Here is a 15534-nt window from a genome sequence, read left to right on the forward strand (position 1 = left end):
GGATCGCACAGAGTCGGACGCGACTGAAGCGACTTAGCAGCAGCAGCAGCAGCGACTAGTCTTGTGGGCACTGGGAATATGTCAGTGAAGGTCTTCATCGTTCTTTGGCGACTACCAGGGCATAGAGACCACTGGGACTTAATCACAATTGAACAGTATCTATTAACTACAATATGCAGATGACACCACCCTTATGGCAGAAAGTGAAGAGGAACTAAAAAGCCTCTTGATGAAAGTGAAAGAGGAGAGTGAAAAAGTTGGCTTAAAGCTCAACATTCAGAAAACTAAGATCATGGCAAACAGATGGGGAAACAGTGGAAACAGTGTCAGACTTTATTTTTTGGGCTCCAAAATCACTGCAGATGGTGACTGCAGCCATGAAATTCAAAGACGCTTACTCCTTGGAAGGAAAGCTATGACCAACCTAGATAACATATTCAAAAGCAGAGACATTATTTTGCCAACAAAGGTTCGTCTAGTCAAGGCTATGGTTTTTCCTGTGGTCATGTATGGATGTGAGAGTTGGACTGTGAAGAAGGCTGAGCGCCGAAGAATTGATGCTTTTGAACTGTGGTGTTGGAGAAGACTCTTGAGAGTCCCTTGGACTGCAAGGAGATCCAACCAGTCCATCCTAAAGGAGATCAGTCCTGGGTGTTCTTTGGAAGGACTGATGCTAAAGCTGACACTCCAGTACTTTGGCCACCTCATGTGAAGAGTTGACTCATTGGAAAAGACTCTGATGCTGGGAGGGATTGGGGGCAGGAGGAGAAGGGGACGACAGAGGATGAGGTGGCTGGATGGCATCACCGACTCAATGGATGTGAATTTGAGTGAACTCCAGGAGTTGGTGATGGACAGGGAGGCCTGGAGTGCTGCAATTCATGGGGTCGTAGAGAGTCGGACACGACTGAGCGACTGAACTGAACTGAACTAATCAACTACAAAGCCCTTGGCCACACAGAAGAAATTTACTACACAGTACTTCCCAGGTGGCGCTAGTGGTAAAGAACCCTCCTGCCAGTGTAGGAGACAGAAGCGATGCGGGTTCCATCCCTGGGTCAGGAAGACCCCCTGGAGGCGGGCATGGCAACCCACTCCAGTATTCTTGCCTGGAGAATCCTATGGACAGAGGAGCCTGGTGGGCTACAGTCCACGATGCTACAAAGAGTCGGATATGACTGAAGCGACTTAGCACACACACAGCCCAGGGTAGGGCCAGTGGAAGGACGGGAAGAGCTGAACAGGCCCAAGGTGGTGTCGGTTGTGCTAACAGCCAGACAGAGCTAAAGGTTGGGGCGGCTTACTAGGTGTTTTTATTTTTTTTTTTACTCAATAATACACTTTTCTGTCCATACGGAAGTGGCTTTAAACAGTGCTCTTCATTAGTCTCCTGTGGCTGCTGTAGCAAATTGCCACACGTTTTGTTGCCTAAAACAACACAAATTGTCTGTTTCACAGGGGATTTCCCTGGTGGCTCAGTGGTAAAGAATCTGCCTGCTGGTGCAGGAGACACGGGTTCAACCCCTGATCCCGGGAGGATCTCAAATGCCTCAGAGCCACTAAGCCCGTGCCTCACAACTATTGAGCTTGTGAGCTACAGCTGCTGAGCCCACGTGCCTCAACTACTGAAGCTTGAGCACCCTGGAGCCCATGTTCCACAACAAGAGGAGCCACGGCGACGAGAAGCCTGAGCACCACGACTGGAGAAGAGCCGGCCCAGCAAGGAAGACCCAGCGCAGCAAAACAGTAAATAAACATTTAAAAATAAACCTTCCCACAGCTCTGTAGGTCAGACTCCACGTACAGGATGGCTGGCTTCTCTGCTTAGAATCCCCAAGGCCGAACTCGAGGTGTTGGCAGGGCTGCGTTTCTTTCTGGAGATCCTAGGGGACAGTCTATTTGGGGTTGTTGACAGAATTTAACCCCACGTGGTTGAAGGGCTGAGATTCCCATCTCCTTGCTGGCCGTCAGCCATGGTCACGCTCAGTTTCTAGAGGCAGCCTGTACTTCCTGCTGCCTGGCCCCCTCCAAAGACAGCCTGGCCTGGAGAGTCTCTCTCCTGCTTCCCATCTCTTTGGCTGTCCTGACTTACTTCTCTGAAGCCTGTCTTTATTTGTGACCGTGCCACTCTGCTTATGGAACCAGGGATTGAACGCACCCCCTCAGCAGTGAAAACATGGAGTCCTAACCTCTGGACCCCCAGGGAATTCCCAAGCATCTCCTTTAATGAACCTCTTCTACTCATCTCTCTCTGCTCCCTCTCCCACATGGTGGTATATAGATTACATTCAGTTCAGTTCAGTTCAGTCACTCAGTCGTGTCCAACTCTTTGCGACCCCATGAATCGCAGCATGCCAGGCCTCCCTGTCCATCACCAACTCCTGGAGTTCACTCAGACTCACGTCCATCGAGTCAGTGATGCCATCCAGCCATCTCATCCTCTGGCGTCCCCTTCTCCTCCTGCCCCCAATCCCTCCCAGCATCAGAGTCTTTTCCAATGAGTCAACTCTTTGCATGAGGTGGCCAAAGTACTGGAGTGTCAGCTTTAGCATCAGTCCTTCCAAAGAAATCCCAGGGCTTATCTTCAGAATGGACTGGTTGGATCTCCTTGCAGTCCAAGGGACTCTCAAGAGTCTTCTCCAACACCACAGCTCAAAAGCATCAGTTCTTCAGCGCTCAGCCTTCTTCACAGTCCAACTCTCACATCCATACATGACCACTGGAAAAACCATAGCCTTGACTAGACGGACCTTTGTTGGCAAAGTAACGTCTCTGCTTTTGAATATGCTGTCTAGGTTGGTCGTAACTTACCATAGGTTGCACTGGGCCCACTCAGTCTCGGATAATCTCCTTATTTTTGAGTCAGTTGATTTTTGTTCTGTCGCTCAGTCGCGTCTGACTCTCTGCGGCTCTGGGGACTGCAGCACGCCGGGCTTCCCTGTTCTTCACTATTTCCTGGAGGTTCCTCAGATTCATGTCCATCGAGTTTCTGATGCTCTCTAACCATCTGATTCTCTGCTACCCTCTTCTCCTTTTGCCTTCAGTCTTTCCCAGCTTTAGGGTCTTTTCCAGCGAGTTGGCTCTTTGCAACAGGTGGCCAAAATATTGGAGCTTCAGCTTCATCATCAGTCCTGTCAATGAATATTCAGGGTTTATTTCCTTTAGGATTGACTGGCTTGATCTCCTTGCTGTCAAGGGATTCTCAAGAGTCTCCTCCAGCACCACAATTCAAAAGAATCAGTTCTTCTCTCAGCCTTCTTTATGGTTCACATATCACATTTATACATGACTACTGGAAAAACCATAGCTTTGACTGTATGACTCTGTCAGCAAAGTGACGTCTTTGCTTTTTAATACACTGTCTAGGTTTGTCATAGCTTTTGTTCCAAGGAGCAAGCGTCTTTTTATTTCGTGACTGCAGTCACCATCTGCAGTGATTTTGAAGCCCAAGAAAATAGAATCTGTCACTGCTTCCTCTTTTTCCTCATCTTTTTGCCATGAAGTGATGGAACTGGATGCCATGATATTTGTTTTTTGAATGTTGAGTTTTAAGCCAACTTTTTCACTCTTCTCTTTCACTTTCATCAAGAGGCTCTTCAGTTTCTCTTCACTTTCTGCCATAAGGGTGGTGTCATCTGCATATCTGAGGTTATTGATATTTCTCCTGAATATCTTGATTCCAGCTTGTGCTTCATCCAGCCCGGCATTTCAAATAATGTATTCTGCATATAAGTTGAATAAGCAATGTGACAATATACAGCCTTGATGTACTCCTTTCCCAATTTGGAACCAGTCTGTTGTTCCATGTCCGGTTCTAACTGTTGCTTCTTGACCTGCTTACAGGTTTCTCAGGAGACAGGAGAGGCAGTCGAGCATTTCCATCTCTAAGAATTTTTCATAGTTTGTTGTTATCCACAGAGTCAAACGTTTTAGTGTAGTCAATGAAGCAGAAGTAGATATTTTTCTAGAATTACCTTGCTTTTTATACGATCCATTGGATGTTGGCAATTTGATCTCTGGTTCTTCTGCCTTTTCTAAATCCAGCTTGTACATCTGGAAGTTCTCAGTTCATATACTGTTGAATCTTAGTTTGATGGATTTTGAGCATTACCTTCCTAGCATGAGAGATGATCGCAATTGTATGGCAGTTTGAGCATTCTTTGGCATTGCCTTTCTTTGGGACTGGAATGAAAACTGACCTTTTGCAGTCCTGTGGCCACTGCTGAGTGTTCCAAATTTGCTGACATATTGAGTGCAGCACTTTCACAGCATCATCTTTTAGGATTTTAAATAGCTCAGCTGGAATTCCATCACGTCCACTAGCTTTGTTGGTAGTAATGCTCCCTAAGGCCCACTTGACTTCACACTCTAGGATATCTGGCTCCAGGTGAGTGACCACACCACCGTGGTTGTCCCAGTCATGAAGATCTTTTTTGTGCAGTTCTTCTGTGTATTCTTGGCACCTCTTCTTAATCTCCTCTGCTTCTGTTAGGTCCATACCATTTCTGTCCTTTACTGTGCCCATCTTTATATGAAATGTTCCCTTGATATCTCCTGTTTTCTTGAAGAGATCTCTAGTCCTTCCCATTCTATTTTTCCTCTATTTCTTTGCATTGTTCATTGAAGGATGCTTTCTAACCTCTCCTTAGAAAGGGGACGACAGAGGATGAGATGGTTGGATGGCATCACTGACTCGATGGACATGAGTTTGAGTAAACTCTGGGAGTTGGTGATGGACAGGGAGGCCTGGCGTGCTGTGGTCCATGGGGTCGCAAAGTGCCGGACACGACTGAGCAACTGAACTGAACTGAACTAACCTCTCCTTGCTATTCCCTGGAACTCTGCATTCAGTTGGATATATCTTTCCCTTTCTCCTTTGCTTTTCACGTCTCTTCCTTTCTGAGCTATCTGTGAAGCCTGCTCAGACAACCATGTTGCCTTCTTGCAATTCTTTTTCTTGGGGATAGTTTTGGTCACTGCCTCCTGTACAATGGTGTGAGCCTCCATCCATAGTTCTTCAGGCCCTCTGTTTACCCAATCCAATCCCTTGAAGTTATTCATCATCTCCACTGTGTAATCATAAGGGATTTGATTTAGGTCACACTTGAGTGGCCTAGTGGTTTTTCCTACTTTCTTCAAGTTAAGCTTGAATTTTGCAGTAAGGAGCTGATGATCTCAGCCACAGTCAGCTCCCAGTCTTATTTTTGCTGACTGTATAGAGCTTCTCCATCTTTGGCTACAAAGAATGTAATCAATCTGATTTTGGTATTGACCATTTGGTGATGTCCACACGTAAAGTCGTATTTTGTGTTGTTGGAAAAGGGTGTTTGGTATGAGCAGTGCATTCTCTTGGCAGAATTCTGTTAGCCTTTGCCCTGCTTCATTTTGTTCTCCAAGGCCAAACTTGTCTATTACTTCAGGTATCTCGTGACTTCCTAATTTTGTATTCCATTCCCCTATGATGAAAGGACATCTTTTTTTTTGATGCTCTAGACATTCTTGTAAGTGTTCATAGAACTGTTAACAGCATATGCAAAGGATTATACACCATGCTGAAGTAGGATTTATCCCAGGAATGCAAGATTGGTTTAGCATTCAGAAATCAATTAATCTAATATCAATAGAATAAAGGACAAAACCCAAATGGTCTTCTTAATAGGTGCAGAGAAAGCATTTAACAAAATTCAAAATCTGTCATAAAAATGCTCAACAAACTATGAATGGAAGGTAACTTCTTTAGCCTGATAAAGGGCAGGAAAAACTCACAGCTAACACAATACTCAATGGTGAAAGACTGACTGCTTATCCCTTAAGTTCAGAAATAGGAAAAGGGTATTTACTCTCACCACTTATATTCCACATTAGACTGATGGTTCTAGCAAGGGCAATTATGCAAGAAAATGAAATAAAAGGCATTTAGATTGGCAAAGAATAGGCACAACTATCAGATGGCATGATCTTTATAAACAGAAAATCCTTAAAAAGAATCCACTAAAAAATCAGTTGGAATCAATAAACAAAATCAGCAGGATACAAAATCAATAAGGAAAAAGCAATTGTATGCCTATACACTTGTAATGAACAATCTGCAAATAAATTTTTTAAGAAAACAATTTTATTTGCAATACATCAAAAAAAATAAAATACTTAGGAATAAATTTCACAAAAGTAGTATAAAACTTATATTCCAAAAACTATATTGTTGAAAAAATTAAGAATACCTAACTAGAGACTTCCCTGTTGGTCCAGTGCTTAAGACTTTGCACTGGTCCAGGAACTGAGATCCTGCGTGCTGTGCAGTGTGGCCAAAAAAATGATAAAGAAGAAACAAGAAAACCTAAATAAATGGAAAGACACCCATGTTCATGGATCGGAAGACTTAATATTGATAAGATGGTGGTGGTGATGGTGGTTTAGTCGCTAAGTTGTGTCCAACTCTTGAGACCCCATGGACTGCAGCCCACCAGGTTCCTCTGTCCATGAGATTTTCCAGGCAAGGATACTGGAGTGGGTTGCCATTTCCTTCTCCAGGGGATCTTCCCAACCCAGGGATCAAACCTGGGTCTCCTGCATGGCAGGCAGATTCTTTACCAACTGAGCTACAAGGGAAGACTGATAAGATGATAGTACTTCTCAAACTGATCTACAGATTTCAAAGCAATCATTCTTAAAGAACCAGCTGGCTTCTTGGAAGAAACTGACAAGCTGATCTTAAAGTTTGTATGAAAATTCAAGGGACTCAGAATAGCCAGGATAATCTTGAAAAGAACAAAGTTGGAGGACTCATACTTCGTGATTTCAAAATTTACTACAAAGTTGCAGCCGTCAAGGCTGTGAAGCACTGATGTAAAGATTTAAAATCGATGCGATTGGATTGGAGATCCAGAGATAACCCTCACGTTTACAGTTAGTTGATTTTCAACAGGGTGCCAAGATGATTCAGTGGAGAACAGATGATCTTTCTAATAAATGGCGCTGGGACAACTAGATGTTCACATGCGAAAGAATGATGCTGGACTCCAGCCTCACACTGTATATAAAAATTAACTCAGAATGGGTCAAAAAGCCAAATATGAGGTAAAACTATTAAACATGTAAAATAAAACACAGGTTTAAATCTTTATTGCCTTGAATTAGACAATGCTTTCTTAGGTACTACACCAAAAGCATAAACAACAAAAGAAAAAAAAAGATAAACTGGACTTAATTAAAACTTTCATGCTTTAAAGAATACTATCAAAAAAGAGAAAAGACAGCCCACAGAATGAGAGAAAATATTTTCAAATCATATAGTATGATAAGGTGCTTGAGTCTAGAAAAAAATAAAACAATCTACTCAAGAATAAAGAGACTACCCAGTTTTAAAATGGGCAAAGGATCTGAAGGGATATTTCTGAAAAGAAGATACACAAGTCGCCAATGAGCACACGCTCGGATGTTCACCGTCAGCCATTCTGGCCGCACTGTGTCGCCGCTGCTGCACGCGGGTTTTCTCTCGCTGTGCTGAGCCGGGGCTACTCTTCCGCGTGGGCTTTTCATTGCGGTGACTTCTCTGGTTTTGGAGACAGGCTCTAGAACATGGGCTCAGCAGTTGTGGTGCATGAGCTTTAGTTGCTCTGTGGCAAGTGGGATCTTCCCAGTCCAGGGGTCGAACTATGTCCGCTGCGGTCTCAGGCAGATTCTTATCCACTGTACCACCAGGGAAGCCCTGTGCTTTATTTTTTTAGTTTAATTTTTTGACCGTGCTGCACAACTTGTGGGATTTTAGTTGCCCAACCAGGGATTGAACCTGGACCCTTGGCAGTGAGAGTGCAGAGCTCTAACCACTGGACTGCCAGGGAATTCCTGATTTGTACACTTTAAATGGGTGAATAGTTTGATGTGGGTTATAGCTCAATTAAAAATAATTGTGAGTGATGATAAAGGATAAGAGGCTTCCCAGGTGGCTCTAGTGGTAAGGAACCCGCCTGCCAGTGCAGGAGACGCAAGACATGCAGGTTTGATCCCTGGGTTGGGAAGATCCCCTGGAGGAGGAAATGGCACCCCGCTCCAGTATTCTTGCCTGGAAAATTCTATGGACAAAGAAGCCTGGCAGCCTACAGCCCATGGGGTCAGAGTCAGACACGACTGAGCGTCTGAGCGCATAAATGTATAAAAATACATAAAGATTGTTACCATGAATGCCATGTAGCTACCATCCAACTGCATACATGGAGCATAGTTAATTTAGTTGAAGGCCCTGTGTACCCACCCCTCCCTGATGGCTCCCTGCCCACCTGAGTCCTACCAGGCGTTCTCTGTTCTCAGTTGGTTACATGTGATTATCGTTCCCGTGAATTTACAACAGCCTTCTTTACTAGTCAAACTGTCCTTGCTGTGTGAGGAAACAGACTGTGCACGAAGGTGTCACGGGGCTGAGGGAGGGCTTGGCTACTGTTGGCGTTGGGAGTCACTGTGCTTAGGAGGGTGTGGAAGGCAAGTCTGGCAGACCTGAGCAAGAGACCAAAAAATATGAAACCTAGGTTCAACCCAGGTAGGTCTGATTCTTAAGTCTAGTATTTGTCACATCATAACAAGAAGCAGAGACATCACTTTGCCAACAAAGGTCCATATAGTCAAAGCTATGGTTTTACCAGTAGTCATGTATGGATGTGAGAGATGGACTATAAAGAAGACCGAGTGTCGAAGAATTGATGCTTTCAAAATGTGGTACTGGAGAAGACTCTTGAAAGTCCATTGGACTGAAAGGAGATCAAGCTAGTCAATCTTAAAGGAAATAAACCCTTAAAATTCACTGGGAGGACTGATGCTGAAGCTGAAGCTCCAATACTTTGGTCACCTGATTCGAAGAGCTGACTCATTAGAAAAGACCCTGATGAAAGATCGAAAGCAGGAGGAAAAGTGGGTGACAAAGGATGAGATGGTTGGGTGGCATCACTGACTCAGCGGACATGAGTTTGAGCAAACTCTGAGAGATGGTGAAGGACAGGGGAGCCTGGTGCACTGCAGTCCATGGGGCTGTAAAGAGCTGGGCACAACTGAGCGACTGAACACCAACGGAAGTGTGACAGTAGAGGGGAGCAAGGGCTATTGTCTGAGAATGTATGCCTACTGCTGCTTTCTTAAAATACTAGTTTATTATTTTTGGATGTTCTGGGTCTTCATTGCTATGCGCAGGCATCTCACTGTGGTGACTTCTCTTGTTGCGGAGCGCAGGCTCCTGCTTAAGCTTCAGCAGGTGCAGCTTGCGGGCCCTGGGCACAGGCTTCAGGTGCGGTGGCATGCGGGCTCTTCCTGGACCAGGGATCGAACCCCTGTCCCCTGCGTTCGCAGGCAGACAGTTGTCTCCTAGCCACTGGACAAGCAGGCAAGTCCCGCCTACTGCTTCTTTTAGAAGAATGAATTTGTACCGTTCTCTGAGATCTTGAGGACTGGGGTAACTACAGTGTTACACGTGGAGCCTTGAAACGGCTTCTGAATAAAACATACGAGTGCGGATAGTGACTGAGGGCTGGTGATGGGAGTGGATGACCAGCCTCTCTTCCTGCTTTCTACAGGACTCCGGACCCTGTAGGTGCTCATCTAAGTACTGAGTGGAGGGGTGGGAGGGACAGGGAATGAATCAATGGAAGGATGACAGGATAGACGGTGGCGATCAGATTGGATGGGTAGAGGATCAGTGGGCGGGGCTGAGTGACTGATGGGCGGGGGGCGGGGCAGGCGGCGGGCGCGGAGGAGAGGGAAACCGCTGGGTGTCTTTCCTGCTCACTGCTTGTTCTTTTGTTTTCAGCTCCGGGCGGCAGAGGTGGAGATCAAAGATCTGCAGTCGGAGTTTGAGCTGGAGAAGATCGATTACTTGGCCACCATCCGGCGGCAGGAACGTGACTTTCTGCTCTTCCAGCAGCTCTTGGAGCAGGTGCAGCCCCTGATTCGCCGGGACTGTAACTATAGCAACCTGGAGAAGATAAGACGAGAGTCCTGCTGGGATGAAGACAATGGTTTCTGGAAGATTCCCGAGCCCATCATCATAAAAACCAGCCTCCCAGCAGGTCAGGGGCTTTGCTGTCGCTGCCCACCTCCTTTGCCCCCCGCCCTTCTCCACAGTCTGCTCTCCCACAGGCTGACATGGGGGGCCCTGCACCCCTCCCAGGTGGCTCTAACCCTAACCCTGGGTACCCAGAATGTAGGGGGCCTGAGTCAGACACACGTGGGTTGGAGTTTTGGCTCCAGCAGTCGCTGTCAGCTCTTGGGACTCAGTGTTTTCATCTGTGAGATGGGGATCAATAACGGCACCTTCCTTAAAGATCGCTGGGTGGCTTAACGTCTTATGACGTGTAAAATCCTTGGAAACATGCCCGGCACATTTTAAGTGCCTGATGCATTTAATTACCATGATCATTATTGTCCTTACTTCAGCCTGCAATAACCCTTTGAAGGGATATTTTCACCCGTCTTCTGTATGAGACATCTCAGAGAGTGTAAGTGACTTATCCAGAGTCACAATCAGAGCAGTGAGTTGTAGGCCAAGAACAGAAGCGAGCTGGGCAGTTGCAGGCCTGGCTCACTTTCTCCTTTTGCTGCTGATCTCCTGTGTGACCCTGTGATGATCACTGTCCCTCTCTGGGCCTCGGTCGCCTGATCTTCACAGAAAAGGGGTTGGATGAGCTACTCCTGAAAGCCACCGAGCCCTCACTGAGTCTCAGATTAGGCTCAGATTTGCAGTGGATCCTCTCCAGCGGCTCCGCCCATCCAGGGAGCTACAGGCTACCGGGTCTGGTGGGGCCGAACCCATCCGCCCCCTGCTCAGGGAGTGCTCACCTAGGTCCTCATCTCTGATGACCCTGGCGGGGACAGCGCAGCAGGCAGGGAGCAAAAGTGGGGCGACACACAGTTTGGAAGAAAGAAACTAGAGACAGAATTAAAGTTTTAAAGATGGGACGGGGGACTCAAGATCTCAGGGGTCAAGAGCGCTGTTCCTCGGAGCCACGTCACTTGTATTTAGCGTCTCGGCACGCAGAGAGTATCTGTGGTGCTACGATAAGATCAGCTTCCTGTGTGCCCCGTCCCGAGTGCCACGTTACTGATGACCTTGAACTGTCGTTATTTTCTCGTGCCAAGAGTATCACCCTGCTGGAGGCCCTAACCCCGCACATGCTTTGGGGAAAACATCTTGGTGTGTGCAGTGAACAGTATTCTGAGCTTGCACTCACCTAGCGTTCCAAGGCCCACACTGTTTTTCCTTGGCTCAGCAGGGCCTGACGACCCCAACTCATCGAGCCGATGAACTTTTGTTTAGAGTATACTTAATTGCTCTATCTTGCTTTCATTCTTTTCCCATGGCATTTTATTCGTGGCTTAGCCAGAGCAACACGCGGCTGACTGTTAACCCCTGCCTGGCACCACCCCCGGTGAAACGCCAGCTGCCTCATTTCCTCGCAGGCTGCAGGCAGCGCTGGCCTGTCTCCCCAGGCTCACCTGCAGTCTTGCCTGGAGGCAGGGGAATGGCTGCTTCGGCCTAAGCCCTCCTGATGTCTCTCAGAGCCATCCCCTCTCTAGGGTTGGGCAGTGTCCTCCCCTGGCTCCAAGCCCGAGCCAGGCCTGCCTGAGCGCCCAGCCTCTCCCCCAGCCCTGCTGGCCCTCCTTCCAGGCAGCAGTGACCTCAGCTTCTGTTTTCTCATAGCAGTTTCAACAGGGCCACAGACCAGACCAGCCCGCAAAACTTCCGCAGAGGACAACGGCGAACCAGGCATGGTAGGGTCTCTGGGAGAGCCAGTGGGGAGCGGGGAGCTTGGCTCCCAAGGCGCGGTGGGCCAGGGGGGCTGTAGGAACTGGACTGTGCTTCCAGGCGACCTGAGGATTACATCAGGGGGCTGAGTGGGGGCCCTGTCTATGTCACCCTTTGCACCTAGACCCCATAGCTGCTCTGGCCCTCGTTCAGAGGCACTTTAGTGTGCGCAGAGACCAGAGGAGGAGCAGGGGCTCAAGGCAGCCCACCCTGCTGGTGAAGGACAGAGGTTTCAGCCGCAAACCCAGAGACCAAACAGCTCATCCTGGTTTCCTGGGCCCCGGCTGGTACTCTTGGACAGAAAGCGTCCTCAAAAGTTTCTATAAACAGTCACTGTGATTCTAAAGTCACTTTACTTCATACTGCCTTTATTTTGTATTACAGCAAATACACAGCCTTAAAGGAGGTCAGCCAACTTTTCTCTAAAGGGCCACACAGCAACCATGTCAGGGCTTGGGTGCTAGGCGGTCTCTCACACAGCTCTCAGCCCTGCCAGACAGCGCGAACCCACCCCTGCCGTATGTAGATGGCTGAGCACAGCTGTGTCCAGAGCGCTTCCAAGAACAGTCTGTGGGCCAGGTTTGACCCACAGACTGTATAATTTGCTGATCCTCACCATTAACCATTACAGATACTTTGGAAAACCTACATGGAACATACCTTTGCAGTCACGATAAGGTCACTCGCAGATTGATGAATTCCAGCCAAGCGTCTCCATGTGAGCAACTCAGGCTGGTCTAAGGCACTGATTGGCTGCTTTTGATTCCCTAACTTGGTTTTAAAAAAAGGAAAAGGAAAGTTGTTCCTGAGAAAAGCCATTCTGAATCTAGGGTTATATTTGAATGCTTTAGTTCCATGTGATGGATACCTATGCAAAGCAAACAGTCATAAGCAAAACAGGGATTTTCTTGGTCTGTGTTAAGTGGACCAGTTTCAGGCATGGCTGGATCAAGGGGCCCAACCAGTCCTGGTTCTGTGTTGCTTCTTCACCTCTTGGCTCTGCTTCACCTGGAGTCCTAGGTTTGGACGGAGGCAGGCCTTCTCTGTGTGGCGGGAAAGATCGCTGCTAGCAATTGGTAATCCAAGAGGAAGAGAGATACGGTTTTTTGGAGCTTCCTTAAACCAATGCTTGTGGGAAGATTCTGATTGGCTCTGCCTGGGTCATGGGCCTACTCTTAGACCAATGACTATGTCCAAAGATGTCGTTCTGTGATTGGCCCACTCCGGGCCACGTGTCCAGATGTGTAGCAGGGGATGGGCAGGCGGCAGTGCTGCTGCTGCCGCTGCCGCTGGGGTGCCCTGAACGCGTAACCCACCATGACCATGTCCAGTGGGTGAAGGGTGGTTCCCTGAAGGACGAGATTCGGGCTGAAGAAAACAGATCCACGGCAGCAGTGAAAAGCACTAAGGCTTGGTGACAGAAAGTGTTAGAGGACTCCAGTTCTAATGATCATAAATGAGCTCGTGAGCTGCGCACTGTTATATGAGTCTGTGTCCTGGGTGTGGGGGATGTAGTATTTTCCTTGCCCCTGATGGGCCTGGTTTTGAGCACTGCAGGAGGAATAAGGTGCTTCCTGTCCCAAGGTGGGGGTGGGGAGGAGCGTGTGTAGACTGGAGACGGCCAGCCTCCTTGCTGCCCTGAGCTGCCTGGATCCCACCACAGGAGTTAGGGTCTGGAGTGGAGGGTACCACAACGTGGGCAGTGAGGTTCAGGGCAGCCCGCTGCTCAGGCCGGCAGAGCCCGCAGAACCGCCTCGGGTCAGGGCACAGGGTACAGGAAGTGCACAAACAAGGGGTCCTGACCTGGAGGACTTGGAATCTCGGCAGGAAGAGGACCGCTACAGGCTGATGCTCAGTCGCAGTGACAGTGAGAACATAGCCAGTAACTACTTCCGGCCCAAGCGGGCCAGCCAGATCCTCGGCATGGACCCCATGAAGAGCCTGGGTGAGCATCCCGCCTGCCTCCTGCCCTCCAGCCCCTCCCTGAGCGCTCTGGAGTCACACAGGCCGGGCCAGGAACCCCTTTCCCTCTCTGAGCCTGTTTCCTCCGCTCTGAAGTGAGGGGAGCTGCCTCCTCCTGCGATCGGTGAGACGAGGTGGGGAGTGCCTCCCATCTCCTGTCCCCCTCCATTTCCTGGGGGTCGAGGTGCCAAGTTGGATCCTCTATCTTCCTGACACACAGCAGGCCCTTAGCACGTGGCCGGGCCCCAGCCTGGGCTTGCCCAGGACTCAGTCAGTTCCTCACCAGCTTCTTCAGATGGCAACTCATTCCCAAAGCAGGGCAATCAGGACCACAAAAGCAAAACATGATATTATAAGCAAGAGTTGAAAGCCACTTTGCTCTTAAAACTGAAACCAAAGACACTGAGCTTCCAATCCAATACCAATTAAAAAGCAAACCTCAGATCTGTCCTGAGGTTGTTTGAGAGACAGAGTGAGTGGAGGTGAGGAGTAAGGAGAGGAAAGCTGGACCGTGAAGAAATTCACATCCCATGAGTACCTGGCATCGTGCCCATGTTGCAGATGAGGAAACCGAGGCTGAGAGAAGCAGCTCCCCAAGGTTACCCTCCCATGAAGTGACGGAGCAGGGTTTTGCAGCAGGCTTGTCTGGCTTGACACCCCAGGCTGCACAGTCTGAGGCTTGAAAATTCATGCACGCAGCCCAGACCCTTTGGGCAGAGATGGAGTGCTGGGCCCAAGGCCTCAGCCAGAGCAGCTCTCAGAGCCTGGGGTCCCAGGGCCTCTGGCTGGGGCGGGGGGACCAGACTCTGTACCCCACAAAGTCTTTCCTCTCCACCCCCCACATCCTGGCCAACAGCGTGTCTCCCTTCTGTGCTTTTCCGCAGCATACCACAGCTCCCCACCAGGCCTCAGCTCCCCGCTCGGCGGCGGCTCTGCCATCCCACCTGCCCAGGCCCCAGAAATGCCCCAGCCTCGGCCCTTCCGCCTCGAGTCCCTCGACATCCCCTTCACCAAGGCCAAGCGTAAGAAAAGCAAAAGCAGCTTTGGCGGTGAGCCTTTGTGAACACACTGCCGGCTGCCGCCCTGCCCTTGGGCTCCCGTGAGACCACCAGGCTCCCCAGGGCAGCTCCAGCCAGGCCTCCTCCCGCCTGCCCCCAACAGTGACCGGGGCACCCAAGGGGGCCTGTCCCTGGGAAGGCTCACTCCCCTCTCTGCTACCCAGAGAGCCCACTCTGCCCAGGGTGTGAGCCCCTCGGAGCCTGGACCATCCTTGGAGATAACTGCTCCCCACACCACACCAGTGTTCCCATCGGCCCACCGCCGTGCCCACCAGTGCGGTTCCGTGCCTCCCTGGGTTCAGAAACCTCAGCTCTGCCTCCAGGCCTTCATCAGCATCCTGCAGAGTCCGGCAGCTTCCACGTGGATCAAGATCAGCACCTTGGCAGTTGAACACTCTTCCTCTGTCCAGTAGGCCCCACTTGGTGGGGAAGCCCTGTGGGGCAGGCCCAGGGGTCCTGGAGCAGCTGGTCTGCAGCCCAGGGGAGGCCATTCCACATTAAGCTGCCCTAATAAACTGCCTTTTACCGACGACTGCTCTTCTCCGGTCCTCAGACAGCGTCCCCACGGCCCCTCCCTGGCCTCCTTGGGGAAGCTCTTTTGGAGCAGGGCTTCTTTTGTGTATGTATGTACGTTTGTGTTTACTTTTGGCTGTGCTGGGTCTTCGCTGCTGCACACGGGCTTTCTCTAGTTGGGGTGAGCGGAGGCTCCTCTTTGTTGCGATGCACAGG

At 49.3% G+C, this 15534-nt stretch overlaps 1 protein-coding gene across 2 annotated transcripts in view; it reads left to right on the top strand.

Annotated features, from left to right (window-relative positions):
• The window catches only part of KIF17 (kinesin family member 17), a 50102-nt gene extending 34768 nt beyond the window's left edge, over window positions 1-15334 (top strand). Inside the window, exons 12-15 of one of the 2 annotated variants that reach the window (XM_055574269.1) lie at window positions 9791-10049; window positions 11681-11751; window positions 13613-13730; window positions 14632-15334. In XM_055574269.1, the coding sequence (XP_055430244.1) occupies window positions 9791-10049; window positions 11681-11751; window positions 13613-13730; window positions 14632-14810 (627 nt within the window). In that variant the 3' untranslated portion in view covers window positions 14811-15334. The remainder of the gene's footprint in view (window positions 1-9790; window positions 10050-11680; window positions 11752-13612; window positions 13731-14631) is intronic. The other variant, XM_055574270.1, reaches the window with a different exon arrangement.
• The last annotated feature ends 200 nt before the right edge of the window (window positions 15335-15534 follow it).

The sequence above is a fragment of the Bubalus kerabau genome, chromosome 3 (assembly GCF_029407905.1).
Source record: "Bubalus kerabau isolate K-KA32 ecotype Philippines breed swamp buffalo chromosome 3, PCC_UOA_SB_1v2, whole genome shotgun sequence".
Lineage (NCBI taxonomy): Eukaryota > Metazoa > Chordata > Mammalia > Artiodactyla > Bovidae > Bubalus > Bubalus kerabau.